This window comes from Dioscorea cayenensis, chromosome 18 (genome assembly GCF_009730915.1).
Source record: "Dioscorea cayenensis subsp. rotundata cultivar TDr96_F1 chromosome 18, TDr96_F1_v2_PseudoChromosome.rev07_lg8_w22 25.fasta, whole genome shotgun sequence".
NCBI lineage: Eukaryota > Viridiplantae > Streptophyta > Magnoliopsida > Dioscoreales > Dioscoreaceae > Dioscorea > Dioscorea cayenensis.
Genome location: NC_052488.1, coordinates 23,905,678 through 23,933,564, shown reverse-complemented (window position 1 = coordinate 23,933,564; position 27,887 = coordinate 23,905,678). Strand labels below are relative to the sequence as shown.

The window sequence follows — 27,887 nt, the reverse complement described above, 5'->3', positions numbered from 1 at the left end:
TATTCATTTATTTTCAGTCACCAAAAACAAATTATTTAATCAATAGTTCATTTGTAGCTAGACCAAATAATAATAATAATAATAATAATAACTGAAGAGGCAACATACAGACTCGCAAACACAGTTAAAATTGGGTGCAAATATGTGAAGCAACACCTCACATAATTTTCAATTCTTTAATAATTAAGCTATTGAGCTCACATACAGAGTTTGTCTTCTAGAATGTAGAATTGATAGCTTCGTGGCGCACAGAGGATCACCTTTCCTGTATGCTGGAACCTGTGACATTTTATTATTCCAATCTAGAGTTTGAGAGAAGCAAACATAATTAGTTGTATACATTATGATTACGAACTTTCCACCTAGCAGAAAACATAAAGAAGAAACATTGCCCAAAGATATTTTAGTCTTCCAATCTAGAGTTTGAGAAAGAAGAAAACATAATAAGTTGCATACATTATGACTATAGACTTCCACCTAGCCAAAAACATAGACAAGAACCACTGCATTATTCTGCAGGTAATCTTCTACGTGCTATGTAGTCTTAATACCCTAACATTATCTTGCTTAGATCAATCAACTAACCTTAATGGGACTATTTGTTGTCGCTTTCATTGAAAACGAATAAGATATGGCAGATAAATGTTTTACTAGATAATAATGTTATTGTATTTCATCCACAAAGCAAAAGCATTGGACAAATAAGCAAACTAGGATCAAAATTATAATACTAAACAATAATGTTTAGTAATACATCCACAAAGAAACAGCATTGGACAGATAAACTAACCAAGATTGAAATTATAAATTCTTGTGAAAGATCATTTAGGATATATTCCTCCAAAAGATGATAAAAAAGACTCACTGATTGGAAAAAGGGTCTCCAGCATAGTGATCTTCGAGCTATAAATATGTTGCTCACTTCAAAGACTGGGCTATGAACTGCTGTCAGTCAATCCCATTCAAAAACTCAACTGCTGTCAGAGACACTCTAAGCACAATATAAAGATGATAGCAAGGGAATTTAACCGAACACCACGGCCAAACTAGTGACTGAACTGTTCCATGTAACAAATAGATCAGTGAACTTCAATATAATTATCAAATGACCACCATCAGAATAGATCTAACTAATCACGGAGTCAGTAAATCAACTGTGGATGAACTCTTCATGTAACCTTAACCTAAACCAAGCAAATGCATGTGAACAAAGAAATTTAGAATGTGAGATTTGAAGATGGGATGTGGAAAAGTATCCACATATGAGACCAAGATTATTTGGTTGTCTTACCATCATGACGTCTCCACAACAATTTGATCAATTTCAACCTCCAATGTGCTCTCTTTACCAAACAACATAAATCCTACAGTGGCCTGCCAAAAAGAATCACTCCCATATTATTCAGGGAAAAAAGTGGATAATCTTTTATCACATTAGCAGTTCTAAAAGGTCAGCTATTCAAGTATTCAACTACAAAAAAAGTGGTAGTTCTAGTTTGTCAAGATATAATTACTATATCCATGGGTTACCTTTCCATTTTTACGATTTAGCTTCTTAAGATAGCCAGTGAACTCCGCAAAAGGCCCAGACAAGACACGAATGCTTGCACCCGTAGTAAGAAGCCTGTTGCTATCATCCACTAACAGATCAATGGACTTCACACCTTTTCTGGAATTTCTTGAAACCTTAGAAGAGGGGGAGTTTAAATCCTCCCTAGAATCTATAGCAGGACCCTTGTTATGGGCTTTCTGTAATTCTACAAATGCCTGGTCAGCATTTTCTTGTTCTTCTCTTACTTGTTGGAATATCGCTTCCATGTCATTGATTCCCACAGGTTTCGGTCGGTTGATCTTCCGCTTACTGCAAAGGTATAAGAAGCTAGTAGGTAGCTTGAAAATAATGAATATATGAATCAGGATAGCATGCAAGATATAGAAGGGCCTTCAACACTTTAAGAACAGGTTGAATATCAAGGAGATAAAAAAGCCAGATTAATATTTCAATGTTCAGAATATCTTTTGGAATACATGTCAACACTGTCCATATTTATAAACTTTGAGTTAGTTGTTATATGCCAGCTAAAGGGAGATTCAGCACTTCTGCTTGATTCATCAACCATATGGGTCTCCACAGCAATATTAAAGAGCCTGATTATGAAATTGCAAACGAACTGTGAAAAAGTTATTCCAGCATAAACTATACCATCTGCAAATAGGAAAATCTGAAAGTGGAGAAAATATGGCAAAATTTGTGGAGCACATACTTGTTCCCAACTTGAAATCCAAGAAAGCCTCCCACTGCATCGCATTCTCTGATACAATCATGTATCTCCTTATTCAGCACACAATGTAGGAAGATACAACCTGGACAGATAGGTTTCAATTTTGTAGTGCAAGAACCATTCTTTAATACTCTTTGCTCTCGGACAGTGGGATAATAAACCTGTTGGCATTCCAAAAAGACTGGGTTCAGAAATCATTTTAAGTTCCTCCGATTTGTTATGTATTTTTGGTAGCCAAAAACAATAACATTATGAGTAAATCTATAATCCTTTACCAGAAGATTACAATAGGTTATTAAACACAAATTCTAACAGAATCAGTAGTAGTGAAAAACCACAAGAAGTTTCTCTGAGCCTAATCAAATATATTTATTTACCAATGACTTAAGATATAAACCATATCAAATCCACAATTCGGACGTCAAACGATGCAACTCTAATCAATAAGTTACACTAGCGAACTTCACAACCTATAATAGCATGAGAAATGCGAGTGTTTTGTTTTTCAAGACGAAGAAATTCATCAGTATGCAACCTTATCAAAACAAATTAAGCCTCAAGAAGTAATCAAAAGCTTACAACAACACACTCAGAGATTTGCTAAAATTCATGGGAAAAAGGGTACCTTGAAGGCGACTCCGGGGAAATTCCTCACAAGAGCACGAGAGATTCGCTCCGCGGTCTCGTGGGCATTGGTACGGGCAACCCGAACAATCCACCATTGCGGACCTAAAAGGGAGAGTTTATCCAGGTTAAGACCCTCAGACGTCGATGATTTACCCTTCTTGGGCTTCTTGATAAGCCGCTCCTCCACGTCCTCCCTCCAATTAGAACTCCGATCCCTCCTCTCATTCCTCAGTTTTCTCCTCTCCCTCGCCGTCAGCTCAGCGCCACCGCTGCCCGCCGAGGTTTCCAGTGGTAATGACGCCACGGAGATGCAGCGCGTCGCTGTGCGGAAGGAGATGGATGCGCGGGGAGATGGCAGTAGAGAAGGCCGCCATTGCAGCACTTGGAGCATCTCCTTCGCTCGCTGCCTATCTGAACCTCGAGTTCGTTCAGAGATTATCCGTCCGCGGGCCGATCGTAACCGTCCAATCTGATATGAGAGACATATGCCTCGAGATGTGTGTACTAGCTCATCTTGTCCGTCCGTTTCAAGAGGCGGTCAAGGCTTCCCGCGTGTTTTTATAGTTTCTCGTCTAAAAAAACGCGAGCGAAAACTCCCGCCTTTTTTTTCCCCTCGTTCTCGATCTCGCTCTCTTTTTCCCTCCCCTCTTCTTTTATGGTTCTCAGATGAGATCATATCCTTCATTGGCTTCGATCTCGTGCTTCTGGGAAGGAGATCATGGGGAAGAGGAACCAGGCCGAGAAAAGAGGCAATTTGGGGAAGGGGAAGGTGACTCCAGTGCAGATCGCCTTCATCGTCGGCCGCTACCTCACGGACAATAACTACAACAACACCCTCTCCGCTTTTAAATCCGAAGCTGCCGATCTCTTCTCCAAAACCCTAGGAAAAAGAGGTATCTTATTGCACCGGTTTTTCCCTTGAATTTTTTTAGTCTTTTTCTTACTATTGGGTTTGATTCGATTGATGGAATTGGCGCAGGCGCCCAAGGGTTTGATGGGATTGGGTGATATATTGGATGAGTATATAAGTTTGAAGGAGCAGAGGTTAATGGTAGATCAGGAGAAACGGAGGTTGGAGATGGCACTGCGAGGTATACAAGATGTGATGAGAGTTTACTATTCGGCCGGGGCGGTGAGTACGTCTCTTCCATCATCGCCGCCTCTTCTTCCTAATGTCATGGCCATATCGACGGGCCCGTTCTTTCCTGCGCCAAACTACAGTGCTGGATCTCCTTCAGGTACTTGTATGCTTGAATTTATATGCTTAATTTCTCAAGCCACAGTTTACAAAGTGTTCTGTTTTCACTTCTCTTTTTGGTGCAATTGAATTGTTTGCTGATTTGCCTCCATGAGATATTGTGAAAACATGAATTTCTGCCTATGATCTGGGGCATTGATGTTCTGAAAGGGTTGCTTTGACAGGGTGGAAAGGCTAATTTTCAAGCTTTGGCCTTTCCTCATATGATTGCTTCATTGCCTGCAACTCAAGTGTTGTCTTTTCAATGGTTTGAAATTTCATTTTCTATGCAAGGACGTCTCCATCATGTTTTCCAGTCAAATTATTAGTGCGAACATTTTTCTTTTCATGTATAATCTAGCATTCAGGGCACTTTTACCAAGTTCTAGTTCTTCAAATAGTGATGGAGTGAAGAGTTCTGATGATTGCATTCGTCCCAGATCCTATAGATTCTTCTCTAATTGATATTGGTTAGTTGAAATAGGTTTTAGTTTCCAAGGAAGTGCCATCTTCGTTGTTGATGCTTAAGTTGATTGTCTGCTTACCTTCATTCTTGATCTTGGTCATAGTCATACCTTTAATTACTTCCTTAAATTGCACAAATCTGGAACATATATAAGACATTCCACTAGTTAATAGTTGGATCCTCTATCTTCAATAAATGACAATGATTGCTACACCAGTTATGGCTTATCTTAGAATGAGAAGTCAGTGTTTAAAAGGTTCATACCATAGAGAACATAATGGAATGGCAAGCATTAACCATTAACCACAAGGGTGTAATATGTTCATACAGGTAGTTACCTGTTTTGAGAAGATGAATGAGAATGTTTCCTAATGTTACTTGCAGGCCATATGATGCAAGGGCCCTGGTAGATGAATAACACAGTACAGCCAATGCTTCAACATAAAAACTTCTGAACATAAGATTTCATCTGTCAACAAGAAAAACTTGATCGAAAACTCCCTCCCGTTCAAAAGAAGTCCCGTGTTCAATCACCTTCTGGTGGGGAAGGTAATTTGAACTTGGTCTAAAATAGTAAATATATTTGTTGCAATTTTCATTTAAAAATTTGGATGTTATTATTCAGGAAATGCATTATCTTCAGATGTACCACACACTGAAAACAACGAAAACATGGGGAAACTTGTTGATGTTCACTCAGCATCAATGATTGATCCAAAAACTGTATCGCCAATCCAGGATACATCTGCAGCACAGAGTTCAGTGAAGCATCCATCTGAATGCGGAAGAGCCTCAGCTTCTCCTAAAACTCCAATGCGGGCTATTTCCAGTCAAACTAACACATTTGTTTCCCCACTTAATGCTACTCCTTCGCAAGGGATTGCCTCTTCCAACTGTTCCATTATCTCTTCTAAAACAGTTGTAGTCAGCCCTCTCAAAGGTAAAGGTTATTGTGCCATTGAGAGGAGCTATCATGTTACTTCTTCACCCTTGAATTCAAACTCAAAGAAGCAATCCAAGAGGGAGCACATAAGAGGGAGACTAGATTTTGATGATGTTGATGCTGCCACAACTTCAGATAAACAGCCTGACACTACAAGTTCTGCCTCTTCCACAGATGGGGAGATAGAAAAATTGCTAGACTTTGATCCAGCGGATCTTGATTTTCTCAATGGGGATTTCTCATTTTCTCAGTTTCTGGTAGACCTTGGCATAAGCTGTGAAGGAATTCCTAGCCAGCCAGCAGCTACTTCTGCTTTCCTCCCGGGGTAAGTTCTCTTTGGATTACCTAACATTACATCCTTTAGAATTTGTATTGTTTCTTGTGTTTTATTATTCTCTGTGCCATGTCTGATGACATGCATGCCTAAATCATATGCTCTTTGCAATCCAAAATCAGGTTGGAGCTCAACATGCTCAATGGATGTTCAGAAACAAATCAAGTTATTTTGAATCCTTGTCAGTCGTCAACAACTAAGTTTCTTTCAGGCGACACAAATACACAAGGTTTGCTATAAGTCACATGAATATTCTATGTATGCAAATACCTCTTTATATTAAAACTCTTTTACTAACACTCTTTTGTTGCTCTACTGGTAAACAGTTCCTGATTATGTGACCTCCATAAGCAGTGTAACAAAATGTATAATTACGAGCCCTGGTATGTCATGACCTCTTCAACTGTCTTCTTCTTTATTATTTGTGCTCTTTGAAGTAATTTATGTAAATTCTGATGGTTTTTGCAAATGATGCTATTGGCAGGTAAAACCAAAACCTGAGGAAGTTCATCTGCACATGCAGTTTCACCAGAGAAGAGCAGCTAACTAGTTTACATTTAAGAATATTAATATGTAGGAACGCTAATGGTCATCAATTAATTTTGGGTCATGTACAGGCAGTCATCAATTGACGCCCCATTCATTTTGGGTATCTTACTATTTCTTCCAACAGTGATATCATTTTGAATATTGAATCTACTTTATCCGTTATATGTAGTGTTATGTTCTAGTTTGTCCTAATTACAGTCATAATTCATTGACATGAATTTTTATTTAGATAAATATGAAGAGATTATGTGTCAGAAACATGTGTGGTTTTTTTAATTATATCACCCACTTTTATCTTAGGGCAATAAAGGAGTCAAATACCAATAAGTCAAAAGATGGTTAGTCAATAATATAATTGTTTGGTGGAGATTATTGTGGGAATTAGTACAATATAGAAGAAATCAAACGCTCGATCTTCCATTTTTGGGGAAATGAATTACGACCTTCCTACCAAGGGATGGTGGCTAGTGCGAACTGCAAATTTTCATTCATCAAAAACTTACAGAGACCATGGTGTGCATGAGGAATATTATAAAGCTTTAAATGTAAATTCTAGAAGCATGCATCTAATTTACATAAGAAATGGTCCAAGAATCAGCTTTGAAACTGAAAGTGATTGTCTCCATCTCATGACATCATCAATTCCAATTCTGATATATTTTTTTAAAAAAATGGATAAACATTTTTTTTTGATATATTTGTAGCCTAAGATCTTTTTGAAGCAGTATTCTCTTCTCTTCGCCTCAAATCTTCGTACTCAGACCATACATATTAATTTTATTTTTAAATTTTTTTTCTCACCCTTATTCAAGGACAACAGGGCTGAATGTTATAATTACATAGCCCTGTGAAATAATTCGATCTACAAACATTAATGAATATTCAAGATAATAATTGCAGATGACCTGACTTGCTTACATGTATACGTTTGATATACATATATGACAACCTGTATATTTAATATCCTTTGGAAGTTCAATTTCTTAATTTGTGTAAATGTGCATTTCTCCAGAAATTTGCTGCCTTAACAATTCTGGAAAACCTACCTACCAAGAATGAAGACTTTTTTTTTTTAGTAGCCAAAATCTTGTCCAACTCACACACTTTTTTCATATTGCCCATGACGAAGGATCCTTGGAACTTAAAATAAGCATAAAAAAAGCCTGAGGTTGAGCCGGGTCAGAATGAAAAAGCAAAACGAACTCTGCTTTTTCACCCCAAGAGCAAAAAAATAATAATAATAATAATAATAAAAAATCCTGCTTAAGTCTGTTAAACCAAATCCCATACCAAGTCAAAGTCCTTTACACATTCACAATTTTTGTTTGAATTTTATACTGAGTGGGAAGGTATTAAAACAATTATTACATCAATTTCTCTGAAGGAGAGACAACTCGTTCAATCTTTTCCTTATTGAAGGAAACCATGAGAGGCCACTAAAGCTATATCATGGTGACTCACATTTCTTTAAAGCTAAAAAAGGTAAAGCTCATCTCCAATATCATGGTTGATCAACATAACTTTACCTTATAGAGAAGAAAGGAACCCAAGCCCAACAATTACTCTAGCTAATTCCATGTTCTAGAAGTCTTAATCACGTGATGATGCTTTTAGAGTCATAACCGGCCTAATGAGAGGAGAAAACATATTAATTTAATCTTACTTGAGCTAATAAAAGCAAGAAATGACATGATCCATGGACTCATCATTAGGTCTTGCATAAATCACTGCATGACGTGTGGCTGCAAAGACGCCGGGTTGCCCAGGCATTGTCAACCATTGTTCGGCCAACCCAAATCTTAGAAAAACCGTCCTGTCTCTTTGTTCCAACATTCTAAAAATCCTGTTTGGCACGTGTAGTTCCACCATAAACTTACAAGACTTCTCTAAAGTTTTCCATGGCCTGCTTTCCATGAACGCTGTTATAACCATATATGCACCATCTTGTCCAACCTAATTATTATATATTGAAGTCAATTAACACGGTATTGCACAGATTTATGTCAACAAAATAAAATAAATACAAATAAAAATCATTAGCTAACTTATTTATAATTGTCCGTGTTTATGATTGAGATGTCTCAAGTTTAAACCTAACCTATGAGAATTCTATATATTTAAAAAATACTTCTTGTTCTTTCTTCCAGAATTGTACAGTTAAGCTATTGTAGTGGATGCATCTTTATACCTATTTATTTTGTTGACTTTGTTAGAAAGATAAAATACAAATACAATTTTTATAGAAGTGCATGAACCAAGCAATTTCCAAAAACAAAAGTGCTTCTCCATTCCATTCCATATTATTCCTTACCACGCGGTCTCTTATTCTAATTACTACCAATCTAACATTACGTTTCAAGGCACGCGCAATGAGAACCAATCGCGCGTACGTCAACCGAGGAATAGTAACAGAGTCGTTAAAGACCGGCCTCAAAACGATCTCCCTCTTTGCTTTCTTTTGGTTTTTGTTCCTCTATATAAACAAACAGCCCATTGGCAACCCTCTATTCTATTAGTATACTATTCTCCAATAATATATACCTCTACCTCTCCCTCTCCCTCTCCCTCTCAAACCAATAAACCAAAACGTAGAGAAGCCTTAGAATTAAACAACACAAACCTCTCAAGAATATAATTAATGGCTTCTCTCTCATTCTCCAGGGTAACATTGATGATGGTCCAGCTTGTCCTTTCTTTAACTCTCATGTTGCCATCAGCCTTGGCTGGGGTCATCTGTGAAGACCTGCCACAAGACTTGTGCGCCTTCGCCATCTCAGCCTCGTCCAAGAGATGTTTGCTGGAGAGCATCCCACGTCACAACGGGCCAACCGAGTACCAATGCCGCACTTCCGAGGTGGTGGTCGACAAGATGTCTAACTGGATTGAGACCGATGAATGTGTCAGGGCTTGTGGTGTCGACCGCAACTCTGTCGGTATCTCATCTGATGCACTCATGGAACCACACTTTGCTTCAAAGCTCTGCTCCGTTGCATGCTACCAGAACTGCCCCAACATCCTTGATCTTTACTTCAATCTCGCAGCCGGTGAAGGTAATCATCATCAATATAAATAGGGATAACATAAAAAACAGCTTATTTTATTTTATTTATTTATTAATTTATTTTATTATCATAAAGAAAAAGAAGAATATGTTAAATTAAATTAATAATTAGGTGCTAGCTGATGAAGTGCATGTGTTTGCAAAATGAATAGGTGTTTTCCTGCCAGACCTTTGTGAGGCTCAGAGAGTGAATCCTCACCGGGCGATGGTGGAGCTCCTAAGCTCCGGGGCAGCACCTGGACCGGTGACCAGCAGTGAAGTCGGTAGTATTAAAGGATCAGCTGTTGCTGACCCCTCAGCTCCTGCTCCAGCACCAGCACAAGCTTAATTTAATTTATTTATTATATGTGTCTTTGTTTTTTTAATATTAATTATGGGTAAATCCTCAGTTGGGAGATCGAGTTATATTAATATATTGTCTGGGACTCTTTGTTCCCTTGATATACGTGTATTTCTTTATATATAAACAGAATATTGTGTTTTGTTTGTTCATGAATAATTAGTAGTACAAAGCAAAGAAAAAACCTTTTTTTTAATATATTTTATAAAAATGAATATATCATAAATTTATTGAAAAAGAAACACAACATACATAGATTAGAAGCACAAATAGATTAGAAAAGAACAGAAACTCTCATATGAGAAGATAAAAAAGAGACTTTATTAGAGATGAATATTTGTTTTTACTTATTTTTTGTTATATATATAACAATCAGTTAATTTATTATTAGCATGCATGTTTATAACATGAGCGTGTTTCAGATCAAAAGATTATAACAATCAGACGAACAACTTTAGATGAATTTGATTTTCAGAATATAGCTAGATTTTAATACTTAATTAAATTATATATGTTCCACTTTATTTATTATTATTATTATTACTTATTTTTTATTTGTAATTGCTAGCTGATGAAGCAAGGTATTGAATCGTCATTTATTCTTTCTGAAATCAAAAAGCACAATTGGTAAGCACTGCAAGTTATGCCTCCACCTTTCAATAGCTTGCAACAAGAGTTACAAAATTAAGTAATCTTGTTCATATGTGTTTCTTTGAAATTTTCAACCATATTTAACCAGCTAATTTAAAAGTCTAAAAAGAAAAATCAAAAGTCAAAAGGTCAAAATTTTGATTAAAATGGTAAAAGATCGATGATCAAAAGGAATCAACGACAACTAAAATTAGTGCATACCATTATATAGAATCATTTCATGTATTATTACTGCACAAGGAAGAAAACAAAAACTTCTAATCATTGACATGTGACGATCAGACAAAAAAAGAATTTTTCTATCAAATTAAAGGTTTTCAGGGAACATAATATATTCTGATCACTAACTTTCTTTGTGCATCTCTAATTAACACCAGCCTTTGGATGAAATAGAAAAACATTAAGAACAAACACAAGTATAGCTATATAGGTACAACAAGCTGAAGATCAGCAAATGATTTTCCAAACCAATCTAATCATCAACTAGAAACCATACATCACTCAACTTAAAAAAAGGTAAGCTATATTATTTCTATTGGCTTGTAAGCAAAATAGAATTGAAAGTAGTACATGAAGAACCAAATCTGCTAACCTTGAATAGAAGCATCTTAAGATTAGATTTATTTCCCCCCGGGCCTCAGCAACAGCAGTAGCAACAACCACACCAAAGAAGCAAAAGAACTAATTCAGATATAAATTCAGCACCCATAAATTTAGAAACAAGTCATAAAAATATAGATAAAAAAGGATAGAATTCAGATGCAATGCACATAAGCATATATCTTGAGGAAGGAAAGGACTTCACCACTAAAATTTCTTGAATAATTGATCATATATATGCAAGGAACTGCTTGATTATATAAGGCCATGAATGATGAACACTACTTTAAACTTTAAAAGCTGCAAAAAAAGGAGTTGAAAATGGAGTGAGGATGGATCCAAAAGGATCGCATGATCCAAATCCTCATGGCTGCAACTAGAGATAGTGGTGTAAGCTGTGAGCAAGGATCAATGCGATCCCTTTGGATGCTTCCTCAATCCACAGGAAATTAATACTAAACATCCTTGTTTTTGCCCCTTCCCTTCCGGCCTTAGAGAGCTAATACCAGAGCACTTAAACTGAAAGAGTTGGTGCCCCTTTTAAAGAAAGAAGTCATTAGATTTACTGCTTCACTGAAATGCATGCACTATTCTCATGTACAATTACAAACATACCCACATTGATGAACCAAACCAATGCATGAACTCTTCACTTACAACTAGCTAGCTAGCTCTCATTCATGTCAGAAGGTTGATATATAGATAGATATATAAGAGAAATTTAGATATGCTTTCAAAGGGTATTAATTAGTAAATTAGTGCTATAAAAGTGATAGTTTATGGAGATATATAATCTAATCATCTCTGGCGTGTAACTGTAAGGAACCAGCTCAAGAAACGTAAACCACTCCCATTTCATTTCAATCATTCATATGTGATTCCAAATAGCTTCTACTTGTACAGGTCCTATCCTCATCACTCAATATTTTAACTAAACCAGGTTTAATTATTTGCTTATTATCTTAAGCGGCGGAGGTGGTCCAGAACTGGTCCTAGGCCTATGGAAAAGCATTTATGCTAGAGTTACATAGGCCACACCTTACCACATGTTAGCCTTAAACTACTACCCTATCTGTACATGAGGAAAAAAAAAATTCAAAATACTCCCACTGGGAATGATTATGGAGTTGAGAGGATGCATGTTCATTAATCAGTAACTTAATGTACTTCTTCATTTTTGAAATCCAAATTCGGTTGATGAAATAAAAGTGGTGTAAATAGGAATGGCTGGAGTTGTCGGAGGCCTGATTTGATATATATCCACAAATTCTTAAGTACGTTTGTTTGACTAACAGCATTAGCTGGACATAGATTTGCTTTGAGTGCCCCGTTTGGTCACCTTACTTTATTGCAGAGGAGCGGTAGCCCTTACATTTATATATATACATATATATCATATGTGACTACTAATGACTTAATTTATATAGGACTGAATTAGATACATCACCACATGCCATTAGTGCCCAACCACTATGCATGTATAAACATCTTAATTGTTTCCTTCATCTTGCAAGGTCATTTATGCCAAGGACCCCGCCCCCACATTCTCATTTCACATGTCATCCATTAAGTCTATGTCCTGGAATATGTTTGGTAGGATAGACAATGGGATGTTGTTGTTGTTGTTGTTGTTGTTGTTGTTGTTGATGATATATGTCTAGATATGCATGCATATGAATTCCAAGAGTTAACACTACACGTACTTACGTACGTGAAGTGACTACTAACTACATGGGTGAAATACAACAAAAGGCTAACTCGCCACTGAATACAAACTATGAATTGACTCAAACCAATCAGCAATTCCCATCAAAGATATTTGCAAGACAATATGAATTTTTCAGAAAGCAGCGTTGAGTGTGTGTGTAGGGCATATTGATGCATGGTCCAATCACTTGCCTACCACTCATTCTTCACTGGAATGTGGTCCTTGATGACACTTGAACAGTTGTAACAATATATATATGGTGCAAAGTGCACTAATATTTATGTTTGGGGTTAACCCAGGACCACTCCTTTCTGCTTAGAATACTCGCTAGCTTTGATTGAGAATGATGTGAAATGATTGTCCTTTTGCTAATTTAATCTTTCATTTAAATGAAAAATATATATATATATATATATATATATGTTTCCTGTCCAAATAGAGAATTTGAAATTGATGCTTTCGGGGTTATCATTTGCTTAACTAAATCCAGAAGTAGGCCCTTTTGGATCTTAAAATCATGCTTAAAGTAGTGGAATGGAATTTTTAAGGGTAATTAAATAGCAATTCAATACTTTTGGCTCTGTGTAACAGATTCAGAATGTGGGAATATAGATGAAAATTAATCATACCTGGTCGCTCTAAAGAAAAAAGCCACCGGCCAATGGTATTTACTCAATTCTACTAAATGTTTTTCAGAGATTCATAAATAAGCTTTCAATGAAAATGGAGCCCAAAAGGATATGCCAGCATCCACGTGATCATACACCATTACCTCTTTCAATCTTTTATCTCCTCATTGTTTTTTCTTCTTTCTTTTACCCTCCTTTTTTTTTCACGAACCACAGTTAAATGCATTGTCTTGACTCTCAAATTCAATTGTAGACTAAAAAGTTACAAATGAAGGAGAAGCATCCGACCAACAAATACTGAATGAAAGAACAATAAAATGAAGAAAGATGAATTTCTGGGGAATAAACATTATACATGTGATGGTAGATGGCAACAATGCCAACGGAACGACCAAAACTGTGTAAAGCCAATGCCCAAGGGCCTTTTTTTGCATCATGGAGGTACAAAGTAAACTTACATATGCCCTTCAGACTAAATACAAGATGAGAACCATGACCGGCATGGCTTTCCTTCTATGCAAATGCAGCCACAACAGGCCTCGCTCCTTGCACAAGTAGAGTTTTCAATTGTTAGGGATCAGGAACCAAACAAACACAGAGCATCAAACATCTTGCTATGTGCTTCCGCCATTCATGGTTGCTTCAGGAAGGGCATGACCTCCGTTTTCCAAATGCTTCCCATTCAACTGTATTCTCTGCCTCTGAAATGAGATAAAAAAAATATCAGTTTAATAGGAAATGAAGATATACGATGGAACTAATTAAACTGATATACTTCCTATAAAAAAAAAACTTCAAGAGAAATTAGTGATAATACAAACCCAATCAGCATTATCAGCAGAATTCCCATTTAAAAGCTTATGCTGTTCTTCAACCGATTTGCTATCTTTTCCCTTTGCACTCATTGGTAGCAAAGGCTGTGACACACCAGTCCTTTCTGGCATTTCTGCAGAGAGAATCAAATGTCTTAAACATGATATGGATGTCCAGAATAGAAACACTACCAGGAAAAACTAAAACAGTCAAATATACCAGGAAGTTTCTTGTCAACAAAAAACACCACCAAGTTAACTGTATACCTGAATGGCAGACAGGAAAACAAAACAGTCAAATCAAAATCAATTAACATGATAGCTGATAAACCATAAAAGTTTCACCATATACCATGCAACAACAATATCAACTGTGTAATGTTTGCGAGAAGCTATTATTAGAAGGCTTTGGACTATAGCTGTGACCCAAGCAAGCATCTTGATAAACCTGCAAAGAGAAAAAGGTGATTATAATAAATTGAAAGTGACCATTTCAGCAAGACTCATTCTCAGACAATTGACAACAATCCCAATTGGAGAAGAATCCACACACTAACTACTTTACCTTTTTGAGCCATACTTCTGATATGTGAGCACAAATACTAATGTAAATATCATGTGCGATGAGAATATCAAATCACCACAACCATAAAAGACTCCTCGTGGAACTACAAAGAACAAAAAGGAAACTGAAATTAAGGAGAGCGCACGACACTGAACATTCAGTCGAGAGAGGTCAAAGAAAATCACTTACAATTAAGAAAAAGCACTTCAAGAACATTATCAGGGCGAGGAAGTCTAGCAAGCGTAGAACCCTTCAGGCAAAGGAAACCATAATTGATTAGGGACTGTCCTGGCACAATATATTTTAAAGAATAGAAATGCCATTCACCATTTTCAATAGAAGATTACCTCCCTACAGTGATAGTTGGGACCAGGAAGTTGTGTAGAATAGAATGTGATTATCCGGAGGGCCTGGGAACCCTGCAGTTATAAAGGAATTTCTAGGTTAGAGATTAAAGCATTACTTAGTGGAATCAAGTAAAGATATCTTCTGAACTTACAACTAGAAATGCAAGCACTCTGCGCCAGATCAGAACTGTGTAGAAACGTTTGCTATGATAAACAAAAGGGTGAAAAGTCCACTGCACAAGTAAAGCAATCATCTTAGAACAAACACAAATGCAAAGCGCAGATGGACTTCGCCATTAGTAAAATCAGTAAACAAAGGCAATTAGCAAGGTTGACAGGCTGTATCTTTAACATAATCTCGAGGTCAATTTGACACCTTTGGAATATCAAAAGGTTGTAATCAACATAAACCAAGCCTTCCAAGTATTCCAAGTATAGAACAAACAAGAAAGTTTTGTCTAAAGTTATTGGCCTAACAGAACAATAATATTCTTCAAACTAATTTGAACTTCTGCACCTTAAATATAAACGAAAAAAAATTACATAACATTACGCACAAAACGACAAAATGAAGGACAACTACACGATAAAGGTTGATTTGCAAAAGAATATATTGCAGAACTTACTAATATAAAAGAGAAGAAGATGAGGCCAAATGTATTCTCACTAACATGGCCTCTTTCCTTGCCAAGTTCCTGAAACAATAGAATAGTTTCAAATCAAGATGATCACATGATATACATGCAGAAAATAGACCAAATTCTGTATGCACATAAGCAATGGTTGTGAAAAATCTGGAGAAGAATAAACACACAGCACTCACAGGAAGGATCATGAACCCAACATCTTGGAGAATAGGTCCTGGCCGATGAAGATAGTGAACCCCTCGAGCAGCAAGTCCATGGATATACTATAACCAAGTAAAACAATGGCAAAGAAGTCTTAAAGATTAATGCTTCCACATTAATTCAATAACATTAAGGTATAAAATGACAGAACATGCAGACCAATCTAAGGTTTTAAACATTCATTCATCAATGGATCAACACACAAGATAAAATTCACTAGGTCACAATTGATTTAAGATTCCGCATTTATAGCAAATTTGATGATCCGCGTACCAGCCATGGAGACAGGATTAGGGAAGAACCAGGAAATATTAAAAAACCAAAATTTTCAAAAACCTTGCAAGATGAATCATAAGTGCACATCTGAAATTTGAAATTACCTGAAAAACAAGCCCAGCCAACAACAATTTCCATTTTTCCTTGAAAAGTTTCCATTCTACAGCCGTCTCCATGCAAACCTTCTTCCATAACTGGATCCCACCATTAAAAAAAAACTAAAATATTAATAACTCAAGAAAGAGAAGAAAAAAAGCAGGAACATCAAAAACAGAAAGCCAGAGAATTTTAGGCAAAAGAAAAAGAAAGAAAAAGAAGAAGGAGGAGACCTTGGAAACCTCGCGAGCAATGTACATGGTCATCTAGGCGTCACCGAATCCAGCAATGGAGCAACGAAAGCCCTCCTCTTTCCGGTTGGGAATCAAGATCGAAGAATAATGCAGGATGAAGCTAGGAGATGAACGGAGTGATTGTGTTTGGTGCTAGGGCTTCTAGAATTTGGAGTCGTGAAGGAACGCGGGTCAGACACGGTTCATCGGCGATTGATATTGGCTTGACTTGGCTTGCTGACGCGCTCCCTCCCTCCCTCCCTCCTTTTTGATGCAAAAGAAGAGAGAGAGAGAGAATGAGAAGGAGGAGAGAAGGGAAAGGAGAGGGGCGTGGAAAGAGGGAGACGTCGATGCCGAGAGAGCGACAAGCACACAACAATGCTCCCAAATCCGTCAAATATTAATTTCTATTTCTATTTCTATTTCATTTTATGTTTTCCTCCTATTTATTTATTTATTTATTTATTTATTGGTTTATTTTTCAAATTATATGCCAATGAAACATTTTGTTGGCACTATCTACGATTTTGCCCTTGCTTTCTTGGATTCTTGTATTTGGGTTCAGCCTACTTTGCCAGGGACCCAGCCAGTTTGGTCCAGATCATCTGAGCTGTTACCTCGTGAGTTGTGACCCCCTTTTTTTACCCGAAATTCAAATTTATGTTGCTTGCCACATTTAATTTATTTTATTCTTTTTACAACCAATGTAAATATGGATTTGGTCAGAGCAGGGTCAGGGTGTGGTGTACGTGAAGAAATGTTTTTATTAGAGGAGGTATGAAGAAAGAAAAAAAAGGAGGACAAATATTCTCTAGCCGTTCCAGATGGATTTAGGTCCCACCCGAACATGTAATCCGTGGGGATGGTGCTCTGTGAAGCGTTGGAAACGCAGCCATTCCGCGGAGCTGGTGAAGCCCAGCGTGTGGCCGGCCGATCCCTCCGGACCCGGCCTGCAACTTGGGATTTAATTTAGAGATTCCCAATGACAATGAGCCACCCAAATATTTAAAACTATTTATTTATTTACGGGATATTTTTGGTCAAAAGTGAGAAGGTTGAACCACGTGATGTGCGGGTCGGATGTCATGTGAGTCGGCTGTCCGGTTTCAGTTTCGGGTTTGAGTTTGGTATGTCTGAGAGAATGATGCCAAGTAGTAGTTTTGGTGCTTCTTGTGATCACGTTTTCCATACTATAACAAACCAGTCACCAGCTCATCACCCACCACTGTTTTGGTTTTTGTCTGTGTCCCTTCCTATAACGTATACCTCATCTACAGATCGTTAATCAGGCCAAAAAAATATATATATATTTATATAAATATATAACCCACCACCAAAAATTATTAACTAACGACTAACACTGTCAATTTCCAAATCTTCTTGTTTACCCATTAAATTCCATAAAATGGTTACTTTATGATCTTTTGTTGAGCTTGTGAAGAGAGAAAGAGACAATGGTCAACAGATGTGGGCTCTGCCGGATGCGTCTTTGATTTGCTGGTCCACAAGACCAAGAGGGAAAAATGGGTCCCCTCTCAAGATTCAACTTCAAATTAGGCAGCCTCCAAAATCAATTTCTACCTTCTTTTCTGTTTGGCGGGGACCATAGTTTCATGATTTCATCATCAAAGACAACCAAATTAGACCAGTTTCCTATTCCATATGAATCATCTGAGAAACATCCAAAAGAAGCCGTCATACAATTATTCAGTTATTTCTAGAAGTTACAAGTTGTTTTGCAAGACCATCCAACAAGAATAACTATAGTCTAAATCAGCAGATTTCAGCCCATGTATGTATAATCTGCAACCACCATGTTAAGGGAAAAGAATCTCAGCTTAAATTTATTGCTCATAACCACAGTTTATACATTATACAGTGATTATTTCCTATAGAGCTGTAGATTCCAGAGCTGCTTCTAATATATATAATACACCAACATGATGAAGCCAAGCATTGCAACCTGTCTTATGGTCACCGAGGCCCCTTTTCTAAGGTAGCTAGCACATGATAGCATATGGGATATATCAATGATAGGAAGCAGGATTCATTTCATCCTTCTCCAGCTATCAAGCATTGAGGATTTAAAGAGCAAAGAGCTGCTGAAATAGAGAAAAGTTGGTAGTTTGAATGAATCAGCAAGCTAATCTCTCTCTACAGACGAAATGGGCGGATGGTTTGGCACACATCTTGTAGGATCATCCGGATGTCTCCTTGTTGAAGATCTTAAGTGATCAGAGAGGACATGTTCCTCAAAGTTGTTCGGCTCTGCTAAAAGCAACTTGGAGAGGTGGGGAGGGTTTTTGCTGTGCAGGGTTGCTATGCAGATAACAAAAGCTTGCAACAAAGAAATGGATGACCTGAAATCAACTGTATATAGCCCCTCTCTGAAAGCAACCATGCGTAATGCACATTTCCTTTTCTGATAACCACAATAGAAAAAACAACTTATCAGTCTAACACAGCAAAATTTCGAAATTGGATACTACCATGATAAAGAAGGTGATCAATAGTACCTGATAAAACAGTTCAATTAGATGAGTGCCATCAGGAGAGTTCTTGTTATCTTGATTCTTGTCTCTTAAGATTGTTAGTGCACAGCCTTCATCCCATCCTCCACAATCACACAAACCACCTGATTTCCATCTCTCAATCAAGGGTGAAGGCTCTCCAGCCGTTGATGAACCATGAAACCCACTTGGGAGTATAGCTACAATACTGGCGAGGTTCAAGGTTCTCACATAATCTTCATTATGCAAGCTTCTGTCTTGATCATCACACTTGTTATCCTCAACAGCCTTCACAACAACTGCGGCGAGCTCTTTGCTGAACACAGAATCAATAGGTTCATGAGCAGTTTGGTATGACTTCAGCACCATATAAAACAAAATTTTTTTCTGATAAGAACATGGCTCTTCGAATCATGTTCAGTCAAGCTCCCATGAGATACCTTTATTTGGCCAACAATATCAGATGCCAAGCCATGTTTTTTACTTTTGTTTCCTTGGTTGATCCATATTCCACTTTTCTTCTTGACTTCTGAAACAGAGAAAATTGTATACACACACTCAAAAGTCATCTTTATTGGGATGAGTTTCTCTTCTTTCACTGTGGCTGCCAGAATATCATTGTTATTTGATGAGAACATGAACAAAGGAAGGCCATTCTTCCAAGCAAGTTGTAAAAGGGCTTGCCTCCTTGATGGAACATGTTTCTCATCAAGAGTTGAAGTTGAGTTATTCATTGATACAACCTCATTAGAGGAATTGTGGTTACACTCTGCCTGACATTTGGAAGAATTCATGCTGGCCATGCCCAACTTGATTGACCCATCTACTGCACCATCCTGACACAGAGACCTTTTGCAATCGTTCCATTCATTAGTATGGCGAGTGGTTGCGCAGGCAATTGGACCAGAAACACTACTGCGATTCTTTGGCTTTCACAAGTGGATCTAGCAACCTCCGCAGTGGGCTTCGCCTGCCTTTGCTCTGTGGACTAACTTTGTCTACATGAGGATTCTCTGAAGAAGCAACTGATCTCATTTGGTGCATGTTTGAACCCTCTCTCAAACTAGAGCTTCTTCTGTGCCAAATTTGACCAGGACTTGATTGATGATTAAGTGAAAATTCTCTTCCCCTGGCTAGACCACTTGCTTTTACTAGATCTTCACCTGACCCTTGAGCCATAAAGACATTGAAGAGCTCCCTCGACATGCCAGAAAAGTCATCCCGCTTTTCATGTTTACCGTTTGAATTCATTGTTGGAGTTGCATTGATAGTGCTAGCTCCCATTAAGTTTATTGTGTTGGGAGGCAGGAAGGAGGGGACACGAATGAGGCCCAAAAGGGGATAATTCCCAATAGTGTGCACCATCAGAAGGAAAGTCTCCTGAATAACTGACGCGACTCACTTCTGTTGGCTCCTCAGCATCAAATGTCATGGATACATAGCTCGCACCTCTTCTGTGAACATTTCCCTGAAGATTATTAGGTGTTTTTCCAGTATCTTCATGTACTGCTGCAACCTCCTGGTTTTGAGGTCTATCATCACTGGCCAGGGGGATACCAGCAGGCTTTTGTTGCTTTCGGTGGTTATCAGAACATTTTTGTTTCTCATAGGTTTCAGCTTTCTCAAATTCTCTTGATCTACGATCTTGAGCGTTCATAGCATTTGGAGAGAAGGTGACAAACTTAGTCCGTGTTCCCTGATCATCCGGATGCTTCTTCGGTACTTTATCCATGTGAGTTTGATCAACAGGAGTGTTTCTAGATAAACATCTACCATCAGGGGGATCAATAGAGTGTTTGCAATTCTCTCCAGTCAATGGCTCAGCTTTAGTGGTTTGAACAGAATGGCTGGATAAAGTTTGCTTCTTCTGAGAAAGTGGGCTACCAATGCTTTTACCAGATTGTGATGAAGATGAAAATGGTGACAACGAAGAAGATGCATTACTATTAGACGATGAATCCCTGGCCTCTCCCTGCAGCGAATATTTTCTGGTTATATGCCCATTTCTCAAGAAGCCCCCAATCAAGAACTCCAACATTCAGTGCCCTCTCTTGAGAGCAATCTCCTTTCTCCATGTGCTGCAGATAAAGCGGGACAGTGGACATGTACTTGACCAACTCATCATCCCCAACAGCCTTTCTTCTCGGCCATGGCTTCTGATAATTCTTCATGGGCATGGGTATACTCTTAGTAGCACTACCACCATGCTGCCCAGAACTTTTCAGTTCACCAGACTTGATTGATTTCAATGGAGTGCTACTCCTATCTTGTGATCTTTGTACTCATTTCACATCCGCAAACAAAACCAAACCTAAAAATTTGGGAGATTTACAACCCTCAATACATACTACTTACAATTTACAACAACATGATAGATCATATCAAAGTGAACAGAAAAATCCATAAAATAAAAAATAAATAAAAAAGTTCTCTTGGGATGATGAACAAACTAAATTAATTATAAAACAAACAACTTTATACTCAGCGTGCCTTCAAATTATAGATCCAACATGATTCCATACAAATCTAATATAAATGGAAAGTAAAAAAATATAAAAAAATTCTAAATCAAACACATTAAAAGGGTGAAAAATCAGCTTGCAAAAACATCACAAACAATAGCAAAACAATGAGATCTACAGGGAGGAGCAGGATCATACCGCAAGAGGCCGAGAGAGAATGAGTTCCTTGAATCGGAGACTAAGGATGGCTTGGCTCCCAAGTGAAGTTGGGGAATGGGGTTCGGTGGAGGTTCTAGTTCAAGGGTTCCATTCTCCAGCGCAGCCACACCGCGGGGCGTAGTAGTGTTTACTTAGTAGTGTGTTAGTGTGGGGTTGAGGTAAAGAATAAACAAAACTTAGAAATGGGGAGCCGAGTCGGCAGTTTTCGCCGCCCGCTCGCGGGAACGGGTCTCTCATTGGGTCCCACCAGTTTTTAAGTTGATTAAGTTTTCATGTTTTTGGGCAATGTCGTTGCTCCCAAGGAAAGGGCCCAGGTCTGTGAGTCTTCTCTTTGCCAGTGGATGCCATGTGGTTCGTCTCAACCTTATTGGGCCTACTTAAGCTCTATTTTTTTTTTTCATTATTATTATTTTTTCATCTATTGGCCGGTCGCAAGTTACATTCGATTGTTGCAGATTAATTGAATGTTGAAGATAAATAAATTAATTAAAGGAAGAATCATATATATCTAAACAATTGTCATCAGTGGATAGATTTTGATCTGATTTATTTTATAGTGGAGTTTTTTTTGTTTTTTTTTAACACTTTATTTGTGGTTTATATGAGAGAGTCCTTTTTAGAGACGGTGACATAAAAGCAAATCACATGTCTAAGTCTGAGAGGGAAGAGAGATCTTGTTAAGGAGGTCCTTTTTAATTCTGATGAAAGTAACACATAATAAAAACCACAAAGAATTAGCGATTTCAGTTGAGATTTATAAAGAGTAATTAGAAGGAGGATAGATATATTGTAGGTGAAGGTGAAGTCCTTTCAAAGAAAACAAAGTGTGTTTTGGGACCCAGTCTATGATGAGAACTTAAAAAGAAAGATGCTTTGAGAAGTCTTCTGTACAAGAAGGCGAAGGTTTGATAAATTATAATCTATATGAACTAAAAAGGTCTGGTTCTTCTCTGTTCATCAATATACTATAAAGCTTTCAGTAAAGAAACAATATCTTCTTTTAAGGAACTCTGTCATGATTGAGATGCAATAAAGAGAAGCAAAGATAAAAAGAAATAAAACACAGAAACAAGAGTAACATGCTTCAAAGAAATATCAATCAAAATATTTGTCATGTCAGTAGCTTGGACTGTTTAGACTTTAGAGTCTCTCTGTTCACACAACTGTCAGAGTTTTTTTTTCAACTTTTTTGTACCAAAGATCATGCACTGCACTGACATTATAGACCTCAGTGTTTTACGGCTCAATTATGAGATTGTAAATTTCTAGCTTCCATTACATTGATCACACTCACTAATATCGGTACTGAGATTGATCCAAAGGAGATCACATGCCGGCGTCCATGGGGACAGTTCATTCATTCAGCACTAAAATGCTTTCCATAGTCTTCTTAATTTTTTTTTTTCCTTTGCTTATTATGAATATATAAATCCTGAATTATTTTTGTCAGTCATACATAAGGTCTTTCCGCTTGGCCACAATCCATCACCTAAATTATTAAGGGAAGCAAATACAGGTAGGGTCATTATTAAAAATAGTGCATGATAAATTTAATCAGACTCATTGGTTCAATGTGGCCTGGGACCCGGAGAGAGTCTGCAACATCTGCTTCTAGATTTCCAACAACTATTTCACTTGGATTTACAATTGAGTTTCTATGGTATTATATATATATGAAAATAAAAACAGCTGAATAATCAATCAAACAAGCTGGTTTATTAAGTTAAAAGTGGGCTTGACTATTCAAAGTCATGTACCATTGAAGAGATTAGAAGAATAAACATTGATGAATGGTGGATGAACTAGCTAGCGGCTAGGAAGAGAAGAATTAAAAAGAATCGATGGTGTCACACGTAGTGTTATTTCCTTTCCCAGCACAAGGCCATATTAACTGCATGCTTAAACTGGCCGACCTCCTCTCCACCTCCGACCTTCACATCACCTTCCTCAACACTCACCACAACCACAACCGTCTCTCCAACTTCTCCTCCGCCTTCGCTCGCCTCTCTCTACGTCCACACTTTCGCTTCCTTTCCATCCCCGATGGCCTTCCGGATGATGATCCCCGATCAGCCAACGCCTTATGGGACCTCGATGACTCTATCAGGACTCGATCTGGGGACCATCTCCGGCAACTGTTGACTTCTTGCAGGCAAGATGGATGGCCACAAATCACTTGTGTCTTGGTTGACTCAGTCATGCCCTTTGCTATAGAACCAGTTGAAGACCTTGGAATCCCTGCAATTATATTCCGCACTGCCAGTGCTTGTAGTTTATGGGCTTATCACTGCATCCCTAAACTAATTGAGACTGGTGAACTCCCATTTCCAGGTACTACTTTTAATATATAATAATAATTATTTGTTAATTAATTAACCCTGTAAAATACTTATATATGGAGTATATCATGTGAAATTAATTATAAATGTCAAGATGAACCGGATATGGATGAGAAGATACAAGGTGTAGCAGGGATGGAGAGCTTTCTAAGACGTAGAGATCTTCCAAGCTTTTGCAGAGAAACAGGAGACCTGGCAAATAGCCGGGCTCTCCAAATGGTGTCCAGGGCTGTGGGAAATGTTAATAGAGCACGAGCCATCATTCTCAACACTTGTGAATCCATGGAGGGACCAGTGCTGCACCACATTCGTAGTAGCGTTTGTCCAACAATATTTGCCATAGGTCCTCTCCACCAACTGCTTGCTAGAGCCCACCAATATTCCAAGGAGCAACAACTCTTTCAGGCAATTTGTGGCTTGAGGATCGCACTTGCATGGCATGGCTTGACACACAGCCAAAGGGGTCCGTTGTGTACGTGAGCTTCGGTAGCTTCACTGTGATGGCAATGGATGAGTTGCTAGAGTTCTGGCACGGTTTTGTGAATAGTGGGCACCCGTTCCTGTGGGTCATAAGGCCTGATCTTGTTGATGGAGTTGAGAGTAGTACAAGTACTAAGGTACTGTTTGAGAAGACTATCAAATTAAGGGTATTCATTGTTGAATGGGCTCCACAAGAGGAGGTGCTGGCTCATCCGGCAGTGGGATGTTTCTTGACTCACAGTGGATGGAACTCCACGTTGGATAGTGTGGTGGTGGGAGTGCCTATGATATGTTGGCCTTTCTTTGCTGACCAACAGATAAACAGTAGGTTTGTGAGTGAGGTCTGGGGAATTGGATTGGACATGAAGGACATGACTGGGAGGGAAGTTGTTGAGATAATGGTGAGACGAGTTATGGAAGGAGAACAAGGCAAGGAGCTGAAGCAATCAGCGTTGGTCATGGCTGAGCTGGCTAAGAGGAGCGTCCAGGAAGATGGGTCATCTTACTTGCAATTCCAGAGCCTGCTCGACTACATCAACTCCTTGTGAAGTTTGGATGTATTTATTTGGATTTTGGGAAACCAAATAATGGTATTGTCTTGCCATTAATAAAAGAAAATTAGGCGAGAGAGAATAAAACAAGGCCCTTATTTTTCTTGTGTCCAAACACAGCCCATAGCTACTATATATCTCTAAGCCCAACCTTCTTATTTTAAGGAGGACTCGAGCATGACCAAAACTACAATTCTATCTCACCACACTCTCATTTTTTTTCCTAAAAGTATTTTTATTAAAATAAATTTTATTGAGCAAAAACTTTTTTTTTTGTGTTGAAAGGTAAAACAAAAAAGACTCTTGAGTAAAAACGGCAGGTTTAATTTTTTATTTATTTCTATTAAAAAAAAAAAAGTTGAATCGCTACCTTTATAACAGACCACAATACAGCTTTTGAAGGCTACCACACAGATTGCCCAAACTTCAATCTTATCCAATCTTTTTAATTAATTAAAAAATATATGATTGAAGCATATTTTTTTTTATTTTAAATCAAAGTTCCAGCTCAACATCTCTCTGTTTTTTATTGAGATTTTTTTTTTTTCGTTTTCAAATGATGCATTTTTTATTTTATTGCTTTTTTTTTAAATCTCCAAATCAGAGGAATCAAGAGGAATCAAATGTCTCCATTCAGACAACATGTGAGTGCGACGCACTAACTCGCTGCTTGGAAAAACCCATGGATATGTTTTGAAGGATTCATTGTACCTGTGATTCAGCCAGTTGAACAATTGGCTAAACTATACATACTATATCAAGCACATCACATGGCTGGATCTAATCATAAAGCCACTTTCAAGGGCCAACATGACTTTTTAGTTTTTGAGAAAAGCCACTTGACTCTCACTATTGTCAGAACATTTTGAAAATTAAAATAATAAATAAATTGGTGGGTTATAGTATATACAAAATAGTTAGGACCATTCAGAGGGTTTCTCACAGATCACGGAGCTTGTTCCACGGAGCTCATCATTATCCTTAAAAAATAAAAAAAAAAGAAAAAAAGAAAAAGAAAATTTATATCTAATAACATAATTCCTAGATAGATAGATTATTAGTAAAGAAAAGGCTGGTGACTTAGCTCAACCTCAAACATTCTAGAATTTATATATATATATATATATATATATATATAGATCCAGTTAGAACAACCAAATCACTCGCACCAACCATGCGCCACAACATCATCCTTCAACTACAAGTTTTGCAAGGACCATAACTATAATGGCTTCTGGTAAGCTCAATCTTGTCTTTGGGTTCCTGCAATGAGAAGTTATCCGATACTATAATTATTATGATTCATGAGTATATATATGCATGAATTAATTAATTAATATCTTTAGAGCATTGAATGAAGATGAAATGGAACTCGTGACAACCATTAATAAACCAGGCCAAGTGCGTGCCCACTCTTTTCAAATAAATAAATATATAAATAAACAAGCAGGAACAGGAGTGACTATGATGCATGACCTAGTTATAACCAATGTTGTCAGACCCGGGACCGTACGGCATTCAATCGGGAAAAACCAGGGAGCCGGTCGTATGGTCAGTCGGGTATCACCCCGATGACCCGGGTATTAAAAAGCCGGTGTTACCCAGTGACCAGGGCGGTTCAACGGGGAAACCCGCTAACCCGCTACGGGTCAATCGGGATCATGATGTTTAATTTTGTTTACAATATTTAATAATTTATTATTATTTTCTCATTAAAAATCACAAAATCGGTTATATTTATTAATATTAATTTATAATTTATAATCAATAAATAGAATTACAATATATATATCATAAACATACCAACAAAAATTAATATTTAAAAAAATAAAATATATTAATGTGTTATGTAAATACTTTTCTAAAAAAATTTAATTTATTAATAAAATAAAACAATAAATGAGTGTAATTTTTATTATAAAAAAATATAAAAATTAAAAGTATTCTAATTAAAAAGAAATATAAGAAAAATTTAAAACAAAATAAAAAAATTCAATTGAAATATAAGAATTAGTGAATTAAATTTCTCATTTATTTTAACAAAAATCAACTAATAAACAAATAAATAAATAAATAATACTCAGAGAAGTTCGATAATTATATATTAATATATTAAATTTATAAATATTTAAAAAAATGTAAAAAAATAAATGATAAAAATTAGAAGCTACTCGTATATAAAGGTCATTTATCAATTTAAATATCAAATTTGAGTAGGTTTTTTATAATATAATTATGGGTTTAATATTATATTTTGCTCATTATTAATTATTATAATATTTTTTTTATATTTAATTATTGACTCTGGGTTCAATCCCGGTTCGGCCGGTTGAGCCGATTGACCTGACCCGCAGAACTGGCCAGGGTCGTTCTACGGTCAGGTTTGACAACCTTAGTTATAACTATGATGGACCGTGGAGGACGTGGAGATGAGCTTAGATGTGCAAGTGTGATGCCTAGCTGTTATACATATGGTGGTGGTTGTGTAGCGGTAGTACATTTGTTTTTAGGTGGCCAGTGATCAGCTGCGAGATCACTGGATCTTTATCATTCCCAGCATGGCACCAGCTAAGGTTGCACATGCATGCACTTGGAGCAGGCGTGCAAGCCACATCCGTTTGTAGTTTTCAATCCATGCACATTCAACCCAGCCATGTTCTTTGAAAGAGAAGGGGAAAAAGCAGTGTGGGGACATTTCAAACACAAACTTTTAGTTTTAGTC

The 27,887-nt window shown here is 37.3% G+C and overlaps 6 protein-coding genes across 6 annotated transcripts; 3 read left to right on the top strand and 3 right to left on the bottom strand.

Annotated features, from left to right (window-relative positions):
- Positions 1–67: 67 nt before the first annotated feature.
- LOC120281968 (transcription termination/antitermination protein NusG-like) lies at positions 68–3,368 on the bottom strand. Its single transcript, XM_039288662.1, has 5 exons — positions 2,908–3,368; positions 2,265–2,443; positions 1,531–1,861; positions 866–1,374; positions 68–279 (listed from the first exon to the last, which is right to left on the bottom strand). Exons 1-4 carry the CDS (start codon positions 3,298–3,300, stop codon positions 1,294–1,296), a joined length of 984 nt encoding a protein of 327 aa, XP_039144596.1. The 5' UTR covers positions 3,301–3,368; the 3' UTR covers positions 68–279; positions 866–1,293.
- Positions 3,369–3,539: 171 nt separating this feature from the next.
- LOC120282990 lies at positions 3,540–6,583 on the top strand. The gene is made up of 8 exons (XM_039289817.1): positions 3,540–3,793; positions 3,881–4,147; positions 4,997–5,018; positions 5,100–5,161; positions 5,238–5,880; positions 6,012–6,118; positions 6,216–6,272; positions 6,374–6,583. Exons 1-8 carry the CDS (start codon positions 3,628–3,630, stop codon positions 6,388–6,390), a joined length of 1,341 nt encoding a protein of 446 aa, XP_039145751.1. The 5' UTR covers positions 3,540–3,627; the 3' UTR covers positions 6,391–6,583.
- A 2,147-nt stretch (positions 6,584–8,730) lies between these two features.
- Positions 8,731–9,991, top strand: LOC120281709. Its single transcript, XM_039288407.1, has 2 exons — positions 8,731–9,488; positions 9,652–9,991. Exons 1-2 carry the CDS (start codon positions 9,077–9,079, stop codon positions 9,825–9,827), a joined length of 588 nt encoding a protein of 195 aa, XP_039144341.1. The 5' UTR covers positions 8,731–9,076; the 3' UTR covers positions 9,828–9,991.
- A 3,738-nt stretch (positions 9,992–13,729) lies between these two features.
- On the bottom strand, positions 13,730–16,894 carry LOC120282690 (phosphatidylinositol:ceramide inositolphosphotransferase). Its single transcript, XM_039289541.1, has 12 exons — positions 16,605–16,894; positions 16,380–16,469; positions 15,975–16,061; positions 15,778–15,846; positions 15,304–15,384; positions 15,152–15,223; positions 14,994–15,054; positions 14,805–14,907; positions 14,592–14,687; positions 14,460–14,506; positions 14,249–14,373; positions 13,730–14,128 (listed from the first exon to the last, which is right to left on the bottom strand). Exons 1-12 carry the CDS (start codon positions 16,635–16,637, stop codon positions 14,042–14,044), a joined length of 951 nt encoding a protein of 316 aa, XP_039145475.1. The 5' UTR covers positions 16,638–16,894; the 3' UTR covers positions 13,730–14,041.
- Positions 16,895–18,421: 1,527 nt separating this feature from the next.
- On the bottom strand, positions 18,422–21,995 carry LOC120282989. The gene is given in 7 exon segments (XM_039289816.1): positions 18,422–19,026; positions 19,121–19,478; positions 19,481–20,034; positions 20,036–20,511; positions 20,564–20,981; positions 21,064–21,425; positions 21,775–21,995. Coding segments are annotated over 6 exon segments (2,313 nt in total). The 5' UTR covers positions 21,292–21,425; positions 21,775–21,995; the 3' UTR covers positions 18,422–18,747.
- Positions 21,996–23,511: 1,516 nt separating this feature from the next.
- LOC120281807 (myricetin 3-O-rhamnoside 1,2-glucosyltransferase UGT709G2-like) lies at positions 23,512–25,268 on the top strand. Its single transcript, XM_039288501.1, is given in 3 exon segments — positions 23,512–24,126; positions 24,229–24,530; positions 24,533–25,268. Coding segments are annotated over 3 exon segments (1,422 nt in total). The 5' UTR covers positions 23,512–23,636; the 3' UTR covers positions 25,163–25,268.
- Positions 25,269–27,887: the final 2,619 nt, after the last annotated feature.